This window comes from Plutella xylostella, chromosome 16, assembly GCF_932276165.1.
Source record: "Plutella xylostella chromosome 16, ilPluXylo3.1, whole genome shotgun sequence".
Taxonomy (NCBI): Eukaryota; Metazoa; Arthropoda; class Insecta; order Lepidoptera; family Plutellidae; genus Plutella; species Plutella xylostella.
Genome location: NC_063996.1, coordinates 5,260,996 through 5,279,320, shown reverse-complemented (window position 1 = coordinate 5,279,320; position 18,325 = coordinate 5,260,996). Strand labels below are relative to the sequence as shown.

The window sequence follows — 18,325 nt, the reverse complement described above, 5'->3', positions numbered from 1 at the left end:
AAGTTATTAATTGAAGTCTATTGGATAGACGATGAACAAAGTGGTCCGGAATGATAATAACACGGCGGCGTATAAACTGTTTTAACCATTCAAATTCATATTCTGTTACTTTGACATGACGCTAATGGAATTACTATACCTATAAAAATTACAAATTATTCCATTAACATTAAACAAACTACAATGTAGTACCTATCAATGCATTATTCAAAAGTATATGCACAATAGGTGTATTAGACCATGACCTTTAACTAAGTCACAATTAGATTGTACCAAGTTCTGAAACTTTGCCAATGAATACGTTCATGGGTACTACTTACAAATACTTGTAGTCAAATGTTATTGTTGTTAATACAAATACTTAACGGTAAAAAGATATTAGGTACTACCATTTAGTATTACATAGTATAATAGTTACAACTCAACTTGACCTACACTTGAATAATCAATGCACTTATTGATCACTAGCTAACGCTCTTTCACTGCTAGTGCTAGACATCGGCCTCTCTCTGGATGTAGCCTATCCTTTAATACTCAGGAATGTAGCAACAGTCTATTAACAACAAACCTAGAACCTTAACTTGGCGTCGTCGGCTCAATGCTGCTCTTCGTTGCGGGTAAAAGATCCGAAGGGGAAAGTGAACAGGATATAGGGTGCAGTCCACTTCACCGGACCAATGAACTGACATGGGTAGCTTATTAGTTGGTAGTGAGTCCAATGAGGAAGGCCCGGAAAACACCCTTTGAAACTGCACAGAATGAATGACCCCATATTTCAGGATGTTTCTGAATTCAACCTCTAAAAGTGACGAATTGAAAATATGTGGAAATCGATGTGGGTATTATTGTTTTTATGGGTTATCAGGTGGCTGACATCGTATATTATTTCAATGTCGAACGATGAGAACGTCAAACCCTTTTGGTTAAACTTATCTAAATATCATTATGAATGACGTTTTATGGTTATGTGTGGTGGTAAACGAGATGAAATAGCAGGGAAGGAAGGTATGGGATTGAAGAGAAGCGGCACGGTGGGAACGGGAATGTACGGTAAGGGAGTATAGAGTAGGGAAGGGGAGAGAACATTATGGTAGGGGGGGGTATGAGATTAGATATAGATGAGGGTATGAGAGATTATTTAATAGGTGGAGGGAGGGATGGCTACAATACCGATTGTGGCCATGGAAGGTTTAAAAGGGTGAGTAATAAGAAAATTATCGCTGGCTTATCGACATCTCATGGTGACAAGCGAAACTTACGCATAACAATTGTACCTATTACAAACAAATTCACATCCCAGTCTAGTTAAGTGAACGAAAATAAAATTACGAAAATCTTACATATTTCCTTATTTACTTTAAAGAAGGGGAACAGTCTAATGGAATGGATTGGTTTAAGCTAATCATGCAAAAAGCGAACTTTCGTCTGCTTTTGTTTCGAGTTCTTCATCTTCATAGAATATCGGTGACAAAACACTAGATCTAGACTTTGTGGTCATCGTGGGGAGAAGATTAAACATTCAGATTATGGTCAATAGCCGAATGCCCAAGGTTGTCCGGTGTAAGGGACGGTAAAATTGAGGGATAAGCAAATAACATTATAAGGCGTTTCACCCACGCCTCGACTTCTTCAGTGAGCGTCGAACTCGTTATATGGCACTCGGGGAAGCACCATTTGTGCATCCCATTCAAGTTGTCTTTGTCTAATATGTTCTTATTATTAATTTAAGTACCTTCAACTATGCTATGGCAGATACATACTGCGGCGTGGGGCAGTCCTATGTTTAAAGGTACTAGTGAATATTCATAATTTAAGTGTTGTTTTCCGTATGATAATGTGATTATTCAAGTTACAAAGTATTTCTTAATTACTTTGTAAGCAGTTATGTAAAATTATAGCATTTCTATTGTCATACCTAACTATTTTAATGAACAAAAAATACGAGTGTTTTAAGTTTTTCTCATCTTCTGTCTATGGCGTTGGATTCATGAAATCGTTAAAATAAAACATGCCTACCTACACAGTCACACCTGACTAAGGCGAAACATAATAATAATGCTTTGAACACAATGATAAAATATGTCGATAGTTTTTTTTTTACATTAGCTTGATCTAGCCTAATTTAAAAATGCAACCATAAATTTATCCCTTATTGTCGAGGGCACTATGTCTGTGGTCGAGGGTCTGTGCGTCGGTTAAGTTAATAAATAATACTTTGTTCGCATGTGTAAACAACCCGTAGGTATTTTATTGCAATCCCTTTCAGGCGACACTGCGCCTGTATTTAATTATAATTGCATACATAAATTGAGATTGATTACAGCCTGAACTTTCAGTGTTATGTTAACTCTCTCTTCGGCGATACTTAACAATTGCATTCATTTTATTTATAAAGTCATTAACTGTTGTGGTGGTTATTTTTATTTTAGTATTTTAACGTGTGCTATTTTTGGACTTTAAGTTAAAGGTTAATAAATTAAGAGAGAAAATGGCTCATTCTCCTCAAGCGCCTAGTTTGTCGAAGATGGATCCAGCTGCTTTAAATGGAGATGCCGTGGTCATTAGTGGAATGTCTGGCATGTATCCAGAGGCAAGGAACATACAAGAGCTATCCGACATCCTTTACAACAAGGTACACACGTCAATGTCCAATGCAAGATCATCGCTGCAATCAGTAACACGTTTACGATAATCGGTGAAAAATATAAATATTCTCAAAATGTTCTAGGTGAATCCGATCAATGCTGATGAGCCTCGGTGGAAGTTCGCCTACCCCGAGCTTCCCGACCATCTTGGTAAAGCTCCCGAGCTCAGTGCCTTCGACGCACAGTTCTTCAAGGTCCACTACCGCCTTGGTCGCATCATGGACCCAATGTCTCGGAAACTGCTCGAGCAAACATTCCAGGCTCTTTACGATGCCGGTAAGTCTTAAAACACAGTAAAATAGAGCTTGAATTAATAATTATAGCCATATCCTGAGTTCCCAACTGACACATTAATTATAATTTATAGGCATAAGCCCTGGAGCACTAGAGAACAAAGATAAAATAGGTGTTTTTGTCGGATCTGGAACGTCTGAAACAGACAAGTCTGTCTTTTATAGTCAACACATCAAGGGCCTTGGTCTGATTGGGTAAGTCAATATAGAATTCAATTCAATACAACAAAGTAAATAAGTTATATTTTACTTTAGATTTCTTTAATTTTGTCCTAAATGGCAGATGCTGTAAAACCATGTTTCCTAATCGGATATCATACTGGTTAAACTTGAGAGGACCCTCTATCAACATTGACGCGGCCTGCGCCAGTTCCATGGTGGCTCTTCAACGCGCGTATGAAGCTATCAAAACTGGCCAGTGCGAGGCCGCCATTGTCGGTGGCTCCAATATTTGTCTGCATGCCCAAACCTCGGTTGGCTATCAAAGGTAATCATAAATGTTGTTTTATCTTGTTTTTCTTGAGTTTAATATGAGCGTAGTTAAAGTATACAATTGTCATAATATTTTTTCATTTTATAGCGCTATTAATCTTTGCATGGATGGGAAAACGAAATCGTTTGATAAATGTGCCGATGGCTGTGCCCGTGGTGATGCGATCACTATTTTGTTCTTGCAAAAAGCTAAGGACGCAAAACGGTAAGTACGGTTGTTACCTACATAAAATACATACATTTTATTTCACCCAATACAGCAGTAACGAAAGTATGTACCGGTGAAAAACGGCATGTATGCAGGTGTGTATAAAATATATCTCTACATGTACAGATCACTCAATCCATTTCCGTTATTTTCAGGGTGTATGCCGAAGTTTGCTACATAAAATCCGAATACAGTTCATCATTGCCAGGCACCTCTACCAAAACTAAAGGACCGAACCGCGATCCAGTTAAACTGGCCTCATTTATAAAAGGATTTTATGATGAAGCTGGTGTATCTCCATCAGAAGTTGAATACGTAGAAGCGTTCGGTTCCGGTAAATTTGTTATAGCATTAAGTACACTAATCAGTAATTACTCAGGAACTGACCCGTTGTAAAATCATACAATATTTTACAGCAAATTCGGAAGCAGATAAGAACGAACTGGAAGCTTTAGATAAAGTTCTTTGCAAGAACAGAGCAAACCCTCTACTGGTCGGCAGTGTTATTTCTAACATTGGTTACTCAGAGGCAGCAACTGGCACTTCAGCTATAACAAAGGTAAATGGTTAGGAACAGTCTGTTTCATTATGATAAAGCATTTTTTTAACAAAATAGTTATTTATTGTTAATCTCATAAGAGATATTGTTGTTGCCATACTAACAAAGTCTAGATTATTACTATCTTAGCAATCAATAGAGCTTATAAATAGGTATATTTTTAAATTCCAGGTTCTACTCGGTTATCAAAAAGGTAAACTTGCAGGCAACTTAAACTGTGTCAACCCACGAGATGACATTGAAGCATTGCGTTGTGGAAAAATGCGTATTGTTACCGACACTACACATTTTAATCGCTCCTATGTTGCTGTAAACAATATGTCACTGTTTGGGATGAATGTACATGCTTTACTCAATGGCCATTTCAAACCTAAGGTATGCAAGTACTATGCCAAAACCGTTGTAAACCTAAATATGTTAATTGATCTTATAATACTAGAGAAGGTATACCTAACCCTACCCTACCCATATAAAATTTCAGAATATCCTGAAATATAAAACCGAAATTCCATATCTCATAACAATATCAGGGCGACAGGAGTCAGCTGTGAGCAAAATTATGAACGAATTGAAATCAAATGCACTGGACGCTGAGCAAATCGGACTCCTCCATAACATACACGAACATTCCATTTCGGGACATTTGGGACGGGGTTTCTGTATACTTGGTAATATTTCATTTACTCTTCTTAAATTTAAGAGCCATGCTTTTGTCGGTGTAGTTTCCGACACCGCGGTCTGTCTCAAGCCAATTATTTCATTTCTTCAATTATTACATAGCTTTTTCTTGGTCTCCCTCTTCCTCTATTCCCTTCTATTTTGCCTTCCATTTCCGTTAATGCTTCAAATTATTCCATCACAAAACAAGCAAAGTATTTATTAGCACAATTTATTTCAGCCACAAATGATGAAGGCAAAACGGTGAGTTTAGCAGAGAAGAACGACTACTGCGACGATGCGGTCCGCCCGCTGTGGTTCGTGTACAGCGGGATGGGCTCCCAGTGGGCCGGCATGGGGGTGCAACTCATGCGCATACCGGTCTTTGCTGCTGCTATTGAACGGTTAGACATTCATACTAATAATATAAATTCGAAATTTAGTCTTTTCGCTAGGCACCGGCTACGGTAAACATAATTTTTCGTATAAAATCACAACTTACCTAATATAATTTTGTTATTTATAAAAATACGTGTCTCATATTTTTATTTATTTTATATAGCGGACTAAAATTATAAATTGAGTAAACTAGCCTATTGAAGGATACTCCACATCATCCTAGAATTCAGAAGCTTTTATGATAAAAAACTTTAAAAAGATGGTGAGATGTCAATGTAATTAAATTGTTGTTAACGTTTTCCAAACACTTTCAGTTGCCAAAAAGCTTTGGAACCAAAAGGAATTGATATTGTACACATTATCACAACAGAGGACAAAAGCATATTCGACGACATATTGAATTCGTTTGTTGGCATAGCTGCTATACAAATCGGCCTGACGGATGTTCTGCAAAAGCTCGGACTAGTCCCAGACAATATAATTGGTTAGTCACATCATAAAAAAGAATAAAAATATGAGAATAAAGAATAACAGTAACCAACCACAATAATTTGTTTCAGGTCACAGTGTAGGAGAACTGGGTTGCGCGTATGCTGATGGTTGCATGACTTTAGAAGAAACTATTTTATCATCGTACAGTCGCGGATTAGTTTCAAAACAAACGCCATTCATTCATGGTTCTATGGCAGCTGTAGGGTTAGGATACAAACAGGTAAGTGATAGTATTTCCTCTCATGTGTGAAGTTGTGAACCATGTTGGTGTAGGTTTAAATAAGTCTTGGTCTGATATTCAGTGTGTTAAAAGGGTAAATTAATTGCGAATTCTCAAAAGTTTATACGACAAAAGTGGTTCAGATTGACCCTCTGAGTCACCCCGTTTCGGCTTGTTAAGTATCACTTTTACAACACTGTATTAATGAAAAACCTTTGTCTGTTTAGAAATCACGTGATTTGTTACAGTAACAGTTTTTTTACCGGAAAACCAAACAAAGTTTTAAACGAGAGGCTTTTACAAAAAATATAACTCTATACTATTTTGTTATTTCGTTAAAGAGTAACGTTCATGTTAAAATAATGTTCGTTTCAGATTCTTGATATGTGCCCACCGGAAATCCAAGTAGCGTGTCACAACTCTGCTGATTCAAGTACTATCTCTGGACCATCTGGAGCCATGCAGCAGTTTGTAGCTAAATTAACGGCTCAGGGAATTTTCGCAAAAGAAGTCCCTTGTTCAAATATTGCATACCACTCCAGATATATCCAAGAAGCTGGTAAAATGTTTGATTTTAAATCGAGGCTTGATAAATAATAATTGATAGATGTTAAATTATAAGGCATAATAATATATTTTTGTAACAGGGCCAGGGCTGCTTAAATACTTGAGGGAAGTAATAAAAACTCCTAAGCTACGTACTAAACGATGGCTATCAACATCTATTCCTGAAAACCGATGGGAAGATTCACTGGCTAAATACTCGTCAGCAGAGTACCACACCAACAACTTACTGGTAATTGCCATGTGTACTATTTGTAGTAAATTTTAGGTTCCAGAACCACTTGATAGTCAAATAATGCTTGAAAAGAAGCTTATTATTTGCTTATTATTGCTTCTTAGTTCTACGACGAAGGTGCCGCCTATATAATTTAAGCTTCATTAATGTTTCAGAATCCTGTGCTCTTTGAGGAAACGGCAATACACATTCCACCAAATGCCGTGCTGGTCGAGGTCGCGCCTCACGGCCTTTTGCAGGCCATTCTCAGACGCTCTCTTCCAAGTTCCTGTATCAATGTGCCTCTAACTAGACGGGGCCATGCCGATAATACTATATTCTTCTTAGAATCCATTGGTCAGCTGTACATGGAAGGCTACAACCCTAAGCTGCAAGCTCTCTATCCTCCAATCGAGTATCCAGTTTCGACCGAAACTCCTGGACTATCTCATCTTATAGAATGGGCACACCTTGAAAAATGGTACGATACTTATTATTTGTTGAGACAACTATTGCACATAGATAACACACGGATATATTTTTTAATATTTTTTTTAATGATTGCAGGAGTTTGCCTCTAGAGCGAGACTCGAACAGACGAACATCCGCGTCGGCCACGTTTCATATTTCGGTTCACGATGACGAATACCACTTCCTTAGAGGAAACGTTCATGAAAGTAAGTGCAGCAAAATTCAAATCAAATCACTTTATGTTTAGTGTAGAATATGTATGAAATGTCAATAAGTATATACAAAACAATCTACTAATCACTTAGGCTATTTTATCCTGGAATTCCGACAAGAAACCACATGAGGCAGATCCTCAATATAATTTACTTTCCCAGATGAAACATTATTCCCGTTCAGCGGGGTGCTGGTTTGTGTGTGGGATACATTGGCCATGTCTATTGGCGCTCCGCTGCGACAGACCTCGGTGCGGTTCAGCAACCTGCACCTTCACGCCCAGCCACGGCTACTCGATGATGAAGTGTTGCGTCTCTCCGTTCAGATTACCAAAGGGAACGGGTATTTTGAGGTAAATTTGTGACTCAAATATGTATGTAGCAAAACAGCATTTATAGAATCCGATAGTGTTCTTCGATTATGGTTAATTACATACTGTATGTGTTAATGTATGATATCCAATATGATGGAATGGGTCGTGATGATGATGATCCAATATCATTTCATACGCGTATACCAACTTAAAGAACCGACAAAATATAGTTTAAACATAAACCATCACAACCCTCCACGTCCCCACTGAAAGTGAAGGAAGGGTTTTTCCATAAATGTACGCTTGCAATGCCTCTTTTTACAATAAAAGGTCGTTTAGTTGAAGCAAGCGGCGTAACACGTTTACGGAAATCATGTCGTCAGTCACACTACATAATACTCATATGTAGGCAGCTTATAACATTTTCTATTAATTATTTCGACAGGTCACACATAATAATGTTCAAATTGCAAGCGGAGAAATCTTGCCCATTAATCCTGGACCTACGGCAGTTTACAGGGAAACCATCAACCCTAGTCATACAGAATATACTATGACTCAAGAAGACATTTACAAAATTTTCCACGGGAAGGGGTCTTATTACAAGTAGGTAGCGTCATTCATTTCATGGCTTGAAATGTTGGAACAAATGCTCTAGTAATGTCTTTTTACAGGGGTGAATTCCGTAGCATCAAACATATGAATGATGAGATGAGTCGCGCTCAAATGTCTTGGGATGGAAACTGGATTGCTTTGATCGATTCGCTGATTCAATTCAGATCCCTTCGTTGTGAATATAACGGCATGGCACAACCACGTTTTATACAACGTGTAACAATTAATGCGCACGAGCATAACAGGAGCAAACCAACAAGCGAAGATTGCATTGACGCCGATTTCATAGATGATCTTGATGCAACCAGGTAATATATCTGAGTATGAATCTGATTATTTATTTTTACATTACCCTTGTAACTTCTGAAGTCTGTATGGAATAATTATTTTTAATGTAATGCGAACTACCTTTATCATCAGAAAATTAGGCAATCCAGAAATCGAACCCAGGAGCACATGGAATGATTATCTACTATATATTTTTCCTAGCATATTATCTTAATGGTAGTCCTTTGCTTATTTTAGATTAAATTACAGATGTGCCGGTGTTTTGATCGAAAACATTAAGTTCCGAGACGTTCTGCCGTCAGTCTCTAATCGATTACATCTAAAACAATTAAGTTCTCCGAGGAAAATATTTCAGGTACTTAAGCATTTATTTTTGTGTGGATATAATTATCATAAATTATTTTATTTCAAGGGTGTCTATAGTATTGAAATGATTAATGTTGAAAAGGAAGTAGGTACTCGTAAATACATAATGTATATGTATATGTATATTGTTAAGTATTTAAGTGACAGATTTGTTATTCTCATTTTATATACAACTACCTACGTTCAAGTAAGTTTAAAGTAGCTATGAAAAGTGAAACGACTCATTTTAGTTGAATTCTTTTAACATCATTGATTAAATAAATTAATATTTAAAATTTCAGAGCTCCATTGATTGGAACCACAACATAACACTGAGAAGTACTAAATACGGGGACTTGAACACTCTACATTGGGAACAAGCGGTTGAGCTGGAGCCAAATGCTTTAGGAGTTAAGGTAACCAATTACAATCGCCTCTTTGAAAAATTACTTACAATATGTACCTAGTTGAGAGCTGTACGTTACGACGTATCACAGAACTTAGGACAACTTTAAGCTGAAAAAGACAGAAACATATCAGAATAAAATCTTATCAAAATGAATTATGAATTGCAGGTTATCTACGCTGGTTTAAACGTACGTGACGCTAAAAAAGCTTCGGGTCTGGCTGTTCCACACGAAATTAATGAAGACGATCTGGGTTACGGGATGGACTTTAGTGGCGTAACAGACAAGTATGTTGTACATAGAAATAAACTGAAACACATGATACCTAAGATCATTGAGAATGAATTGTCATCATTGTCAGATTCGCAAATAGAGCATTTATGTATCCCCAATGGTGCCATTGCAAAAGTAGATAGTACTTTCCAATTATTCACATTTGTACCCATAAATGTGAAATGATATTAAAAATTTCAACACGTGATTCTTCAACTGTCACCACTTCATTTCACTACACTTCAGGGTTTTTAGGATGGTAAGACATCAAAAAAAATATGCAAGCTGAAGTGGCAGTGGGCTGGTCATATCTGCCGAAGAACCGATAACCGTTGGGGTAGACGAGTTCTCGAGTGGAGACCAAACGCAGCGTGGGACGCCCTCCTGCCCGCTGGACTGACGACCTTAGGCAGGTGGCGGGTAGTGGTTGGACGAGGAAGGCCGAGGACCGAGTGTTGTGGCGCTCCTTGGGAGAGGCCTATGTCCAGCAGTGGATGATTATTGGCTGATGATGAAGACATCAAAGATGCTCAATAAGTTTCTTTCGCCATTATTTTCTTCTCCTCAATAAATAACATTTAAATTTCAGTAGCGTCCGCGTGATGGGCGTGGTGCGCGGCGGGTCCGCGAGCACGCGCGTGGCGGCCGAGCCGGCGATGCTGTGGCCGGTGCCCGAGCACTGGAGCCTGGAGGACGCTGCGACTGTGCCGCTGCCCTACGCATACGCGTTTTATTGCCTCGTGAGTATTGTTTTCACCTATTTAGGAAGATTTTTCGAAGTTATCTCAAGTCTATACTGAATCTTTGGTACCAAATTTCACTTCTTATAAGTAATTAACTTATCTATGACCCTTTATACTTGTAATATCGCAGTTTTACTCTTTTCAGAACCTGTCTGATTTATTTATTTATAAATATTTCTGCAATTAAGTCTATTTATGACAATTAATCTTAAATCTCAAAAAATCTCCTTGCCATAGATAAAATAGTAATTTTCGTTTAAAATTTTTAGGCAATCAAAGCTAACTTGACTCCTGGTATGAAAATTCTTGTGAATGGTGCAACGGGCGCACTTGGACTCGCTATAATATCTATAGCATTGGCTCATGACTGCATCGTATTCGCTACCGTGTGTGATGCAAAGAAGAAACACTTTTTACGCAAAATCTATCCTGCTATTCCAGGTAAAACCTTTTGCCCTATAATCTGATGCACAAAAACTTTATATGCATAATGTCATAAAAACTGAAATCCTTGTAATATGTAATTCATTACAGAGGACCATATTGGCAATTCTCGTGATGCGTCGTTTTGCGATATGGTATTATTAAAAACAAAGGGAGAAGGATGCCAAGTAGTTATTTGCACGCTCGAAGGACAACTTAAAAACGTAAGATTTAATCTAGCCACATATTCAGATTCATTTATTTGCGAGAAACATGGGTACAATAATTTGGTCTTAATGTAAGACCAAATTAAATAAGTGTCAGGCAAGTTTAGAGTGGCCAGCGTAGAACAGCGGATGCGCTTGGCGAAGAATAGAGAGGAGTATGCAGAGCTTACCGTCAACCTCCCGTAGTGGAGAGGCACTAGAAGAAGTTTCACTGATTGTTCGGTATTCAATACAAAACGTAATATGGATTGTAAATTATGGTCTGATAGACCCAATTCAAAATTATTGAATTGAATTATTAAATTATAAATGAATTGAATATTTAACCTAGTATCATTTACGATTTAAACCATTTCATTAACTACCGTTTCATCATTGTGTTATCAGGAAGCAATGAACTGCTGTGCGAGTTCTGGGGTCGTGTTGGACACCACACAAGTAGTTTGTATGGAAAACTTCACTTATGGAATGTATAATTTAACTCGTGCAAGAAATTATTCCGCACTTGACTTTTCTGGACTCTTTGATGATGCTAGTAAGAAAGATTTAAAGGTGTGTAACATTTTATTTACACAATTTTTTTTTTTAATTCATGAAAACACTTAGCTACTTTGTAAAGGTACGTATGTACTTTGTTAGCTAACTCAGACTATTCGTACTTAAAATTACTACGTTTATGATAACTACAGCAGGTAAATAGTTGTCAAGTAAAGATGTTATTCATTTCTTGGTATACAAATAAATAGTACTCTATTTATCTATCTATCTAGAATCTTACTTCATAAAAGTTGAGCTAAATTATTAACATATGTTCAATCTGAAACACCATTTAGTAGCAATAAAACTATTCTTTTCATTCCAGTTGATCCAAATAATGGTGAGCGAAGGCATATCAAAAGGGTACGTTCGTCCTTTGTGCCGAGTGACGTATGCCGCTCAGGAATCAGCCCGTGCGCTCAAGTTACTGTCGTCTAGCCAACACCGTGGCCGCGTTCTGCTGCACTTAGATCAAAACTCAGCAATTGCTGTACCGAGGTTCGAAAATTGTACTAATACAGAATTAGAATAGAATAGAATAGAATAGAATAGAATACTACTTTATTGACTTAAAAATAATTAGGTAAAATATTATACTTCTGCTTCTTCTGTGTCAGTGACAAACACTAGAGCTACGAGAGGTAGTACGGTAGTAAGGTTTTGTTGAAAATCACTGACAGGCCAGGGTGCGCAAAACATGTAGACTCTGTGAAACCAAAAATATTGACTATTAATTTAACTATATTCAAATATTCAACTAAATTTTTCAGATTGACAGTATCTTCTAAAGGAAGTCACTTAGTAGTTGATGCAACTAATAATGACACGGTCATAGGCCATTTTATTGACGGGCTGGTGGTCCGCGGTGGTCGAAATATCTTATTGAACCGCCAACAAGCGTACCAAAGGACCAATGGATACATGCGATTCAAGATTAAGTAAGTTGATTAAACATTATTTTTTATGCAAATAAAAATAATAGTAGTTAACAAAACAGATAAGTTTTGACTAACCACGACTAAAAAGAGAAAGGGTGAAATCAACGAATCAATAAAACAACTAAAACCTTAAATTTTACAGGAAATGGGAAAAACTTGGTGTGCAAGTAAAAGTTTCAACTGAAAAACTAGTTGACAATGAAAAGACACATGCTTTATTACGAAGATGTAACGATTTAGGTTCTATAGAAGGAGTATACTTCTTAACCAATACATCACAGAAAGGAGTCCCTACTATCCTTGCATACCTAGATGTAGTAACCAGGAATATTAGTTCGATCAAGTAAGTTTCACGTGCTACATTAATTTATTAATCTGTATAATTATACGTAAACTAAAATATTCTATAATTTACAGATGTTTTGCAGTAATTAATGAATTATCAAATATCGGTCAAGATATTTGTGAGAAGCGGGTGAATGATGGTTTTCCAGCAACCATGCTCACTCTTCCAAAGATGAATAAGGTAGATAAATTTATCATTTATTGTTTGTTCTCCATTGATGTAAAAATATATAAACTGCTAATGAGATTGAATTCTGCAAACCTGTAATGCTATTTAATTTAGGATGTGATAATGATTATCTTTCGTTTCAGTTTGAAGATGATACGGTTAACTCGTATTGTAACCAAGACAAGGGATTGTCTCTGACAGAAGCAGTGGAAGCTCTAGAGATAGCAGTCAAGGTGAAATGTGCCGCAGTGGCTGCTGAAGTTAAGCTGCTGAAGGCTTCAAAAGGTATTGATATATGGTAACGAAAGCTGGTTCCGTAAGCGGCCGAAAGGACATTGCTTTGCTACTTTGTGTATGGAAAGAGTGTACGGCTAGATATCAATACAATAATTAATTATAGATTCATAAGTTAAATGTACTCATCGATTTAAAAAATCTAATCATTCCGAGATATCACTTACTAAGGTTTATAATTTTGAATTTCGTTGATAAAGATAAAGATAAAATACTCTTTATTGCACACAAAAATAGAAACAGTATTACAAACATGAACAGAAAATAAATAGCACAATCGGCGGCCTTATTACTAAAAGTAATCTCTTCCAGACGACCAAATTGATATTTCTTTTACAGATTGTGCTAAGGTGAACTCCACAGGACTTGGATGTCTATTCAGATTTGTGGACACGGATGAACTATTAGCGGCAAGTGAATTGGTCCTGCTGCCAACATTGGCTAAAGGAGAAACAACTGTGAGTCCAAAATTACATAAGTACCGAATTCACGTCGCTATAACAATTATGAGAATGTATATTTGATTGCACAAATGTAGTTAATCCATCTTAAAATGAAAATTAATTTCTCTATCTTTACTACGACTACAATAATCAAACTACCTCGTTTTGCGCTCAAATCTTAAGACCCCCTTTTTCGGTTTCAGCGTGGTGATGAATTTGATAAAGGTGAAAATTACATGATGATGATACCTGGATTCGATGGGCATCACAAGGTGTTCCGTACAGTCTGTGAAAGACTGAAGATGCCTGCCATTGCCATACAGCCGGGTCTTGATCATATTGAAGAAAGTATCCCTGAGATGGGATCTCGCTTAGCACAGGTTCGTTAGTTTTACATGGGATTTGAACTTCTAATTACTAATAAATGATTAGTTGTGTCTAAAATTGGTAATTTATGTATGCAGGCAATCATAAAAAAACTGAAGCCACAAAAGACATTCTACTTGTTGGGATACTCGTTCGGTGCTCAAGTTGCTCTCGAAATAGCGTCAGTTCTGGAAAAGCATGGTAAAAATTATACAATATATTTTTTCCATACCACGTATAAAATCATATAACAATGGACATCATTTTTTTAATCATCTAAAATCTTTTCTTTGTATCCCAATTGACTCATACCAACACCATCATGGGCCCTCAACACACTGCTAACACTAACTGCGTTAGTAGTACGTAAGCTATGACTTGCTGTAAACCTACATATATTTATGTCTCTTACATTATAGGTTATGTGGGAGTCGTTTACTGTATCGACGCCAGTCCGGACAGCTATCCAGCCACCATTGACAAGTGGCTGAGGGAAGCCGGTGTCACGGACGACTCACAACTGGAGAACTCTTTACTGCACCACATGTTCATGCTAATGACCGGAGAATCATCTCAGCATTTGACTGTGAAGCTACAGAATGCCCGCTCGTGGCACGAAAAGGTCGAAGCTTGTGTATATGCGCTACGCGGTAAGATTAACCATTCGATGCAGTATGCTCGTGGTATAATTCTGTCCGCATTCGCTCGTATACGGCATGCTCGTCGCTATGATGGGCAGAAACTTCGCAAGAATCCTCTCCGTTCGCAGGTCGTCCTGCTGCGATCGAGCGACCAGGCGGCTTCAACAGGCTCCGATCTTGGCCTCTCCCGCTACTCACGCCGACAACCTATAGTCTACGACTTGAGGGCGAATCACGCTGACACTCTTGAGGATTTACAAAGCGCCAATTTTATAAATAGACACATTGATGCAGATTTAATTGAGGCCTTCCAGAAAAAGAATCTCTGTGATAGTTACATAATTAATGCATCCCTTTTCATAAGCCCAGATCAGGAAATTGATTGATTAATGTGTACTATTGTACTGTCATTGGAGATGTGTAATTGTGTATTTGGTATCAATAAAAGATGGTTGGGAAAATAAATGTTTTAATTTTTAACTATATTTTAAATCATTATCACTAAATACATATGGATTGCGAACAACCCCTAACTGTATCTTCAGTTTTCCGTTTTGGCCCATTATTACTTACAGAACACCTTGTATATGTTTTAGAATCACCAGTAGTACCTGGATGAAGAAAGCCGAGGATCGAGTATTGTGGCGCTCCTTTGGAGAGTCCAGCAATGGATGATTATTGGCTTATGATGATGATGATCAGCCTTTTTAGATTAACTGCTGTGTAGGACCATAAATAGGGAAGTAGGGACCGTAACGTGGGTGTCTATCCCACTGGACCTAATGGTTAGATGAGCAAGACCCATGATGTAGGGTTATGGCATTGGCAGTCCTTAGAAGTCCCCAGTTCCGTCCTGATGATGATAATTGGTGGATCAAAATACCAGAATCATTATCAATCATTGCAAAGTTCTTAATTATTATGTAATTTCATTAAACTAACAATACTTAAGTACAAAATACAATAAGGTTTATTTTGCTCATTTAAGATGAATAACTTCGGGTTTTTGGACATAAAGAAGAAAATAATACTACTCATAAACTCAACTCCAAAAATCTCCAAAAAAGTTGGTCGGGCGATGTGCCAAACTCCATGTATTGTATACTATCTAACTCACTTGAACTAACTACTGAAATTTGGTATATAGGAAGCTGACACTCTGGATTAACATTATAAATTATGTTACTTTTTATCCCGGATTTCCTTTAACGAAACATAGGTATTTCTGTGGACAAGTATACAGAGTATTTTTATTAATTTGTAAAATTTCCGAGGTTATTGTACTCGATACTGAACTAGATATTTGGACCCAACTAAGCAAATAGTTCCAAAATTTACAAACAAGATTTATACATAGAAATGCTTTACATGTAAAAAAACCTGAACATTTCCGAACTTAAATACATACGTTATCAAACATAAAAATAAGGGAATTAAACAAATGAGGCTTCTAGGGTTACTGCTTCAGAAGATCAGATAGACTTTTGATGATTGAATTATATGTATAGGTATACTACATAGTATTTAGTAAGTACTTACAGTATTTTTGTTGAAAACAAAGAACCCGTGATCACAAAACAGAATGTAAAGTTTCCAACGTAAACAAAACCATTGTCTTACAAAATGACACATTTTAAAATTATAATGCTAATACGTAAGTGTGAGGCCCGTGTATGACGTACGAGCTTGCTATGGAACGAAATACCTAGTACTATTAGGCTAGTAGCGCGCTCGCGATAACCCTTAGGTCTAAATAGGTCTTCGAAATGACGTAAGTAGCTAATTCGACAGAGAACTTAGAGCTCTGCCTTATTACACCGCCATGGCGACGTCGGCAGCGACCTGATGATGTCAGGAATTAACGTAGACGGAATACAATTATCGATGGGTTTGTCTTTCTATAAGATCTAAGCCGAGGTGGTATTTGGGTCTACCCAGGTGGTTTCTTAATTTAGTGGGGGTTTAGTGCTAGAGGTAGCGACCGAATGGCGTAGTGGTTAGTGACCCTGACTACTGAGCCGAAGGTCCCGGGTTCGATTCCCGGCTGGGGCAGATATAATTTTTTAAACACAGATATTTGTTCTCGGGTCTTGGATGTGCCCGTAAAATGGCAATAGGCCCGCCCCCTATTACATTGGGACTAACATAACACTCTAGCGAAGAGTGGGTGCAGCAATGCACCTCTGCCTACCCCGCAAGGGAGTACATTAGTACAAGGCGTGAGTGTGTGCGTGTTAGAGCTAGAGATCTGTGTAAGTAAAAGGCTCCCCAATTTCCTCAAAAGTGAAAACTGAAGTTGTAGAGAGCGGGGCATATCAACTGATTAAGTGGGAAAGCCTAAATAATAGAAAGTACATTAAATCGGATATACTAATCCTTTTCCCGTCAGACCCAGTTATATCCTACAATAAAAAGTACAGATCCAAATCTGCCAAAAAACTGATAACTGTTAGTACTATAATATAAATGGCACGATTACTGGACGAACAGGCCAACGTAGCATGGGACGTCCCCTAGCCTTCAGGACCGACTACCGCATGTGGTCAGAGAAATCTATGTACAGCACCGAACGATTATTTGGCCAGTGATGTCCAAATGACAAATGCAAATGGCAAACTATACTGACTATAAATAGGAATACACACATATCATAATGTCAACGTCTGTCGTGTCTAATATGGAAATCCCCAATTTACAGCAATTATATTATCAGGCAATTTATTACGATAAAATTGTATCCTTATAACCCGGCCAATATGGTTAAACCTAATCAGCTTAGTTTTGTATTACCTTCTAACACATGTTAGTAACATTGTTTGGAAATTTAAATGTTAATTTATAAATATTAATGAAAAAGTTTAATATGTAATGTGATAGGAAACTTCTAGTTAGTTTACGTAACAACTAAACTCACGAACAGATATCTTTAAGTCCCTATCGCGTAGGATGTAGTATAGAACTAGTTCGGGGGCATCCTATCAATAAGGCCCCAGTTATTGAATAATTTAATAAGTATTTACAGCTTTCTTATTTATTTACTCTACAAAGTCACATTAACGTGTCACATGAAACAGTGCACCACTGTGACGTCATTTGAAGTTCAAGACCTTTTAATCGGTAACGTTTAAAAGTGGTTAAATCTTCGACATTCTTATCTTGTAAGCTCCAGCTAAAACTATAATATGGTATTTGGTCGGCTATATTTGTTATGTTCAAAAAGCCAAACCATAACAATTACAAAGAAATATTGTTTCGTTTGTCAATGAGCACCACGATTTTACTCTGACTAAGTTTGTAACTGTAACAGTTTAAGATAATAATAACTTTAACACAAATTCCAATCTCGCAAATTCTGCATAAAAATACAACGTGCTTATAATAATGGCTTATATACCCTATCGTTTCGGGTCAAAAATACATAGGCAAATATATATTTTTTAAACTAGCATAAATCCACTGACCACAGCTAACACTGGACGCTGGGTTTTATGCCCCAATTACAATTAGTAATCATTTATGGACAAAGTAATT

General features: G+C 37.3%; 1 protein-coding gene across 1 annotated transcript; it reads left to right on the top strand.

Annotated features, from left to right (window-relative positions):
* The first annotated feature begins 4,074 nt into the window (after window positions 1–4,074).
* LOC105386889 (fatty acid synthase) lies at window positions 4,075–15,246 on the top strand. The gene is made up of 29 exons (XM_048626625.1): window positions 4,075–4,197; window positions 4,369–4,572; window positions 4,679–4,865; window positions 5,096–5,258; window positions 5,568–5,737; window positions 5,814–5,965; window positions 6,341–6,524; window positions 6,613–6,761; window positions 6,920–7,224; window positions 7,311–7,420; window positions 7,589–7,779; window positions 8,186–8,346; window positions 8,415–8,663; window positions 8,893–8,998; window positions 9,291–9,404; window positions 9,564–9,682; window positions 10,258–10,408; window positions 10,681–10,852; window positions 10,946–11,058; window positions 11,449–11,613; window positions 11,924–12,096; window positions 12,369–12,536; window positions 12,679–12,879; window positions 12,954–13,062; window positions 13,194–13,335; window positions 13,684–13,802; window positions 13,991–14,167; window positions 14,252–14,354; window positions 14,573–15,246. Exons 2-29 carry the CDS (start codon window positions 4,459–4,461, stop codon window positions 15,178–15,180), a joined length of 4,875 nt encoding a protein of 1,624 aa, XP_048482582.1. The 5' UTR covers window positions 4,075–4,197; window positions 4,369–4,458; the 3' UTR covers window positions 15,181–15,246.
* Window positions 15,247–18,325: the final 3,079 nt, after the last annotated feature.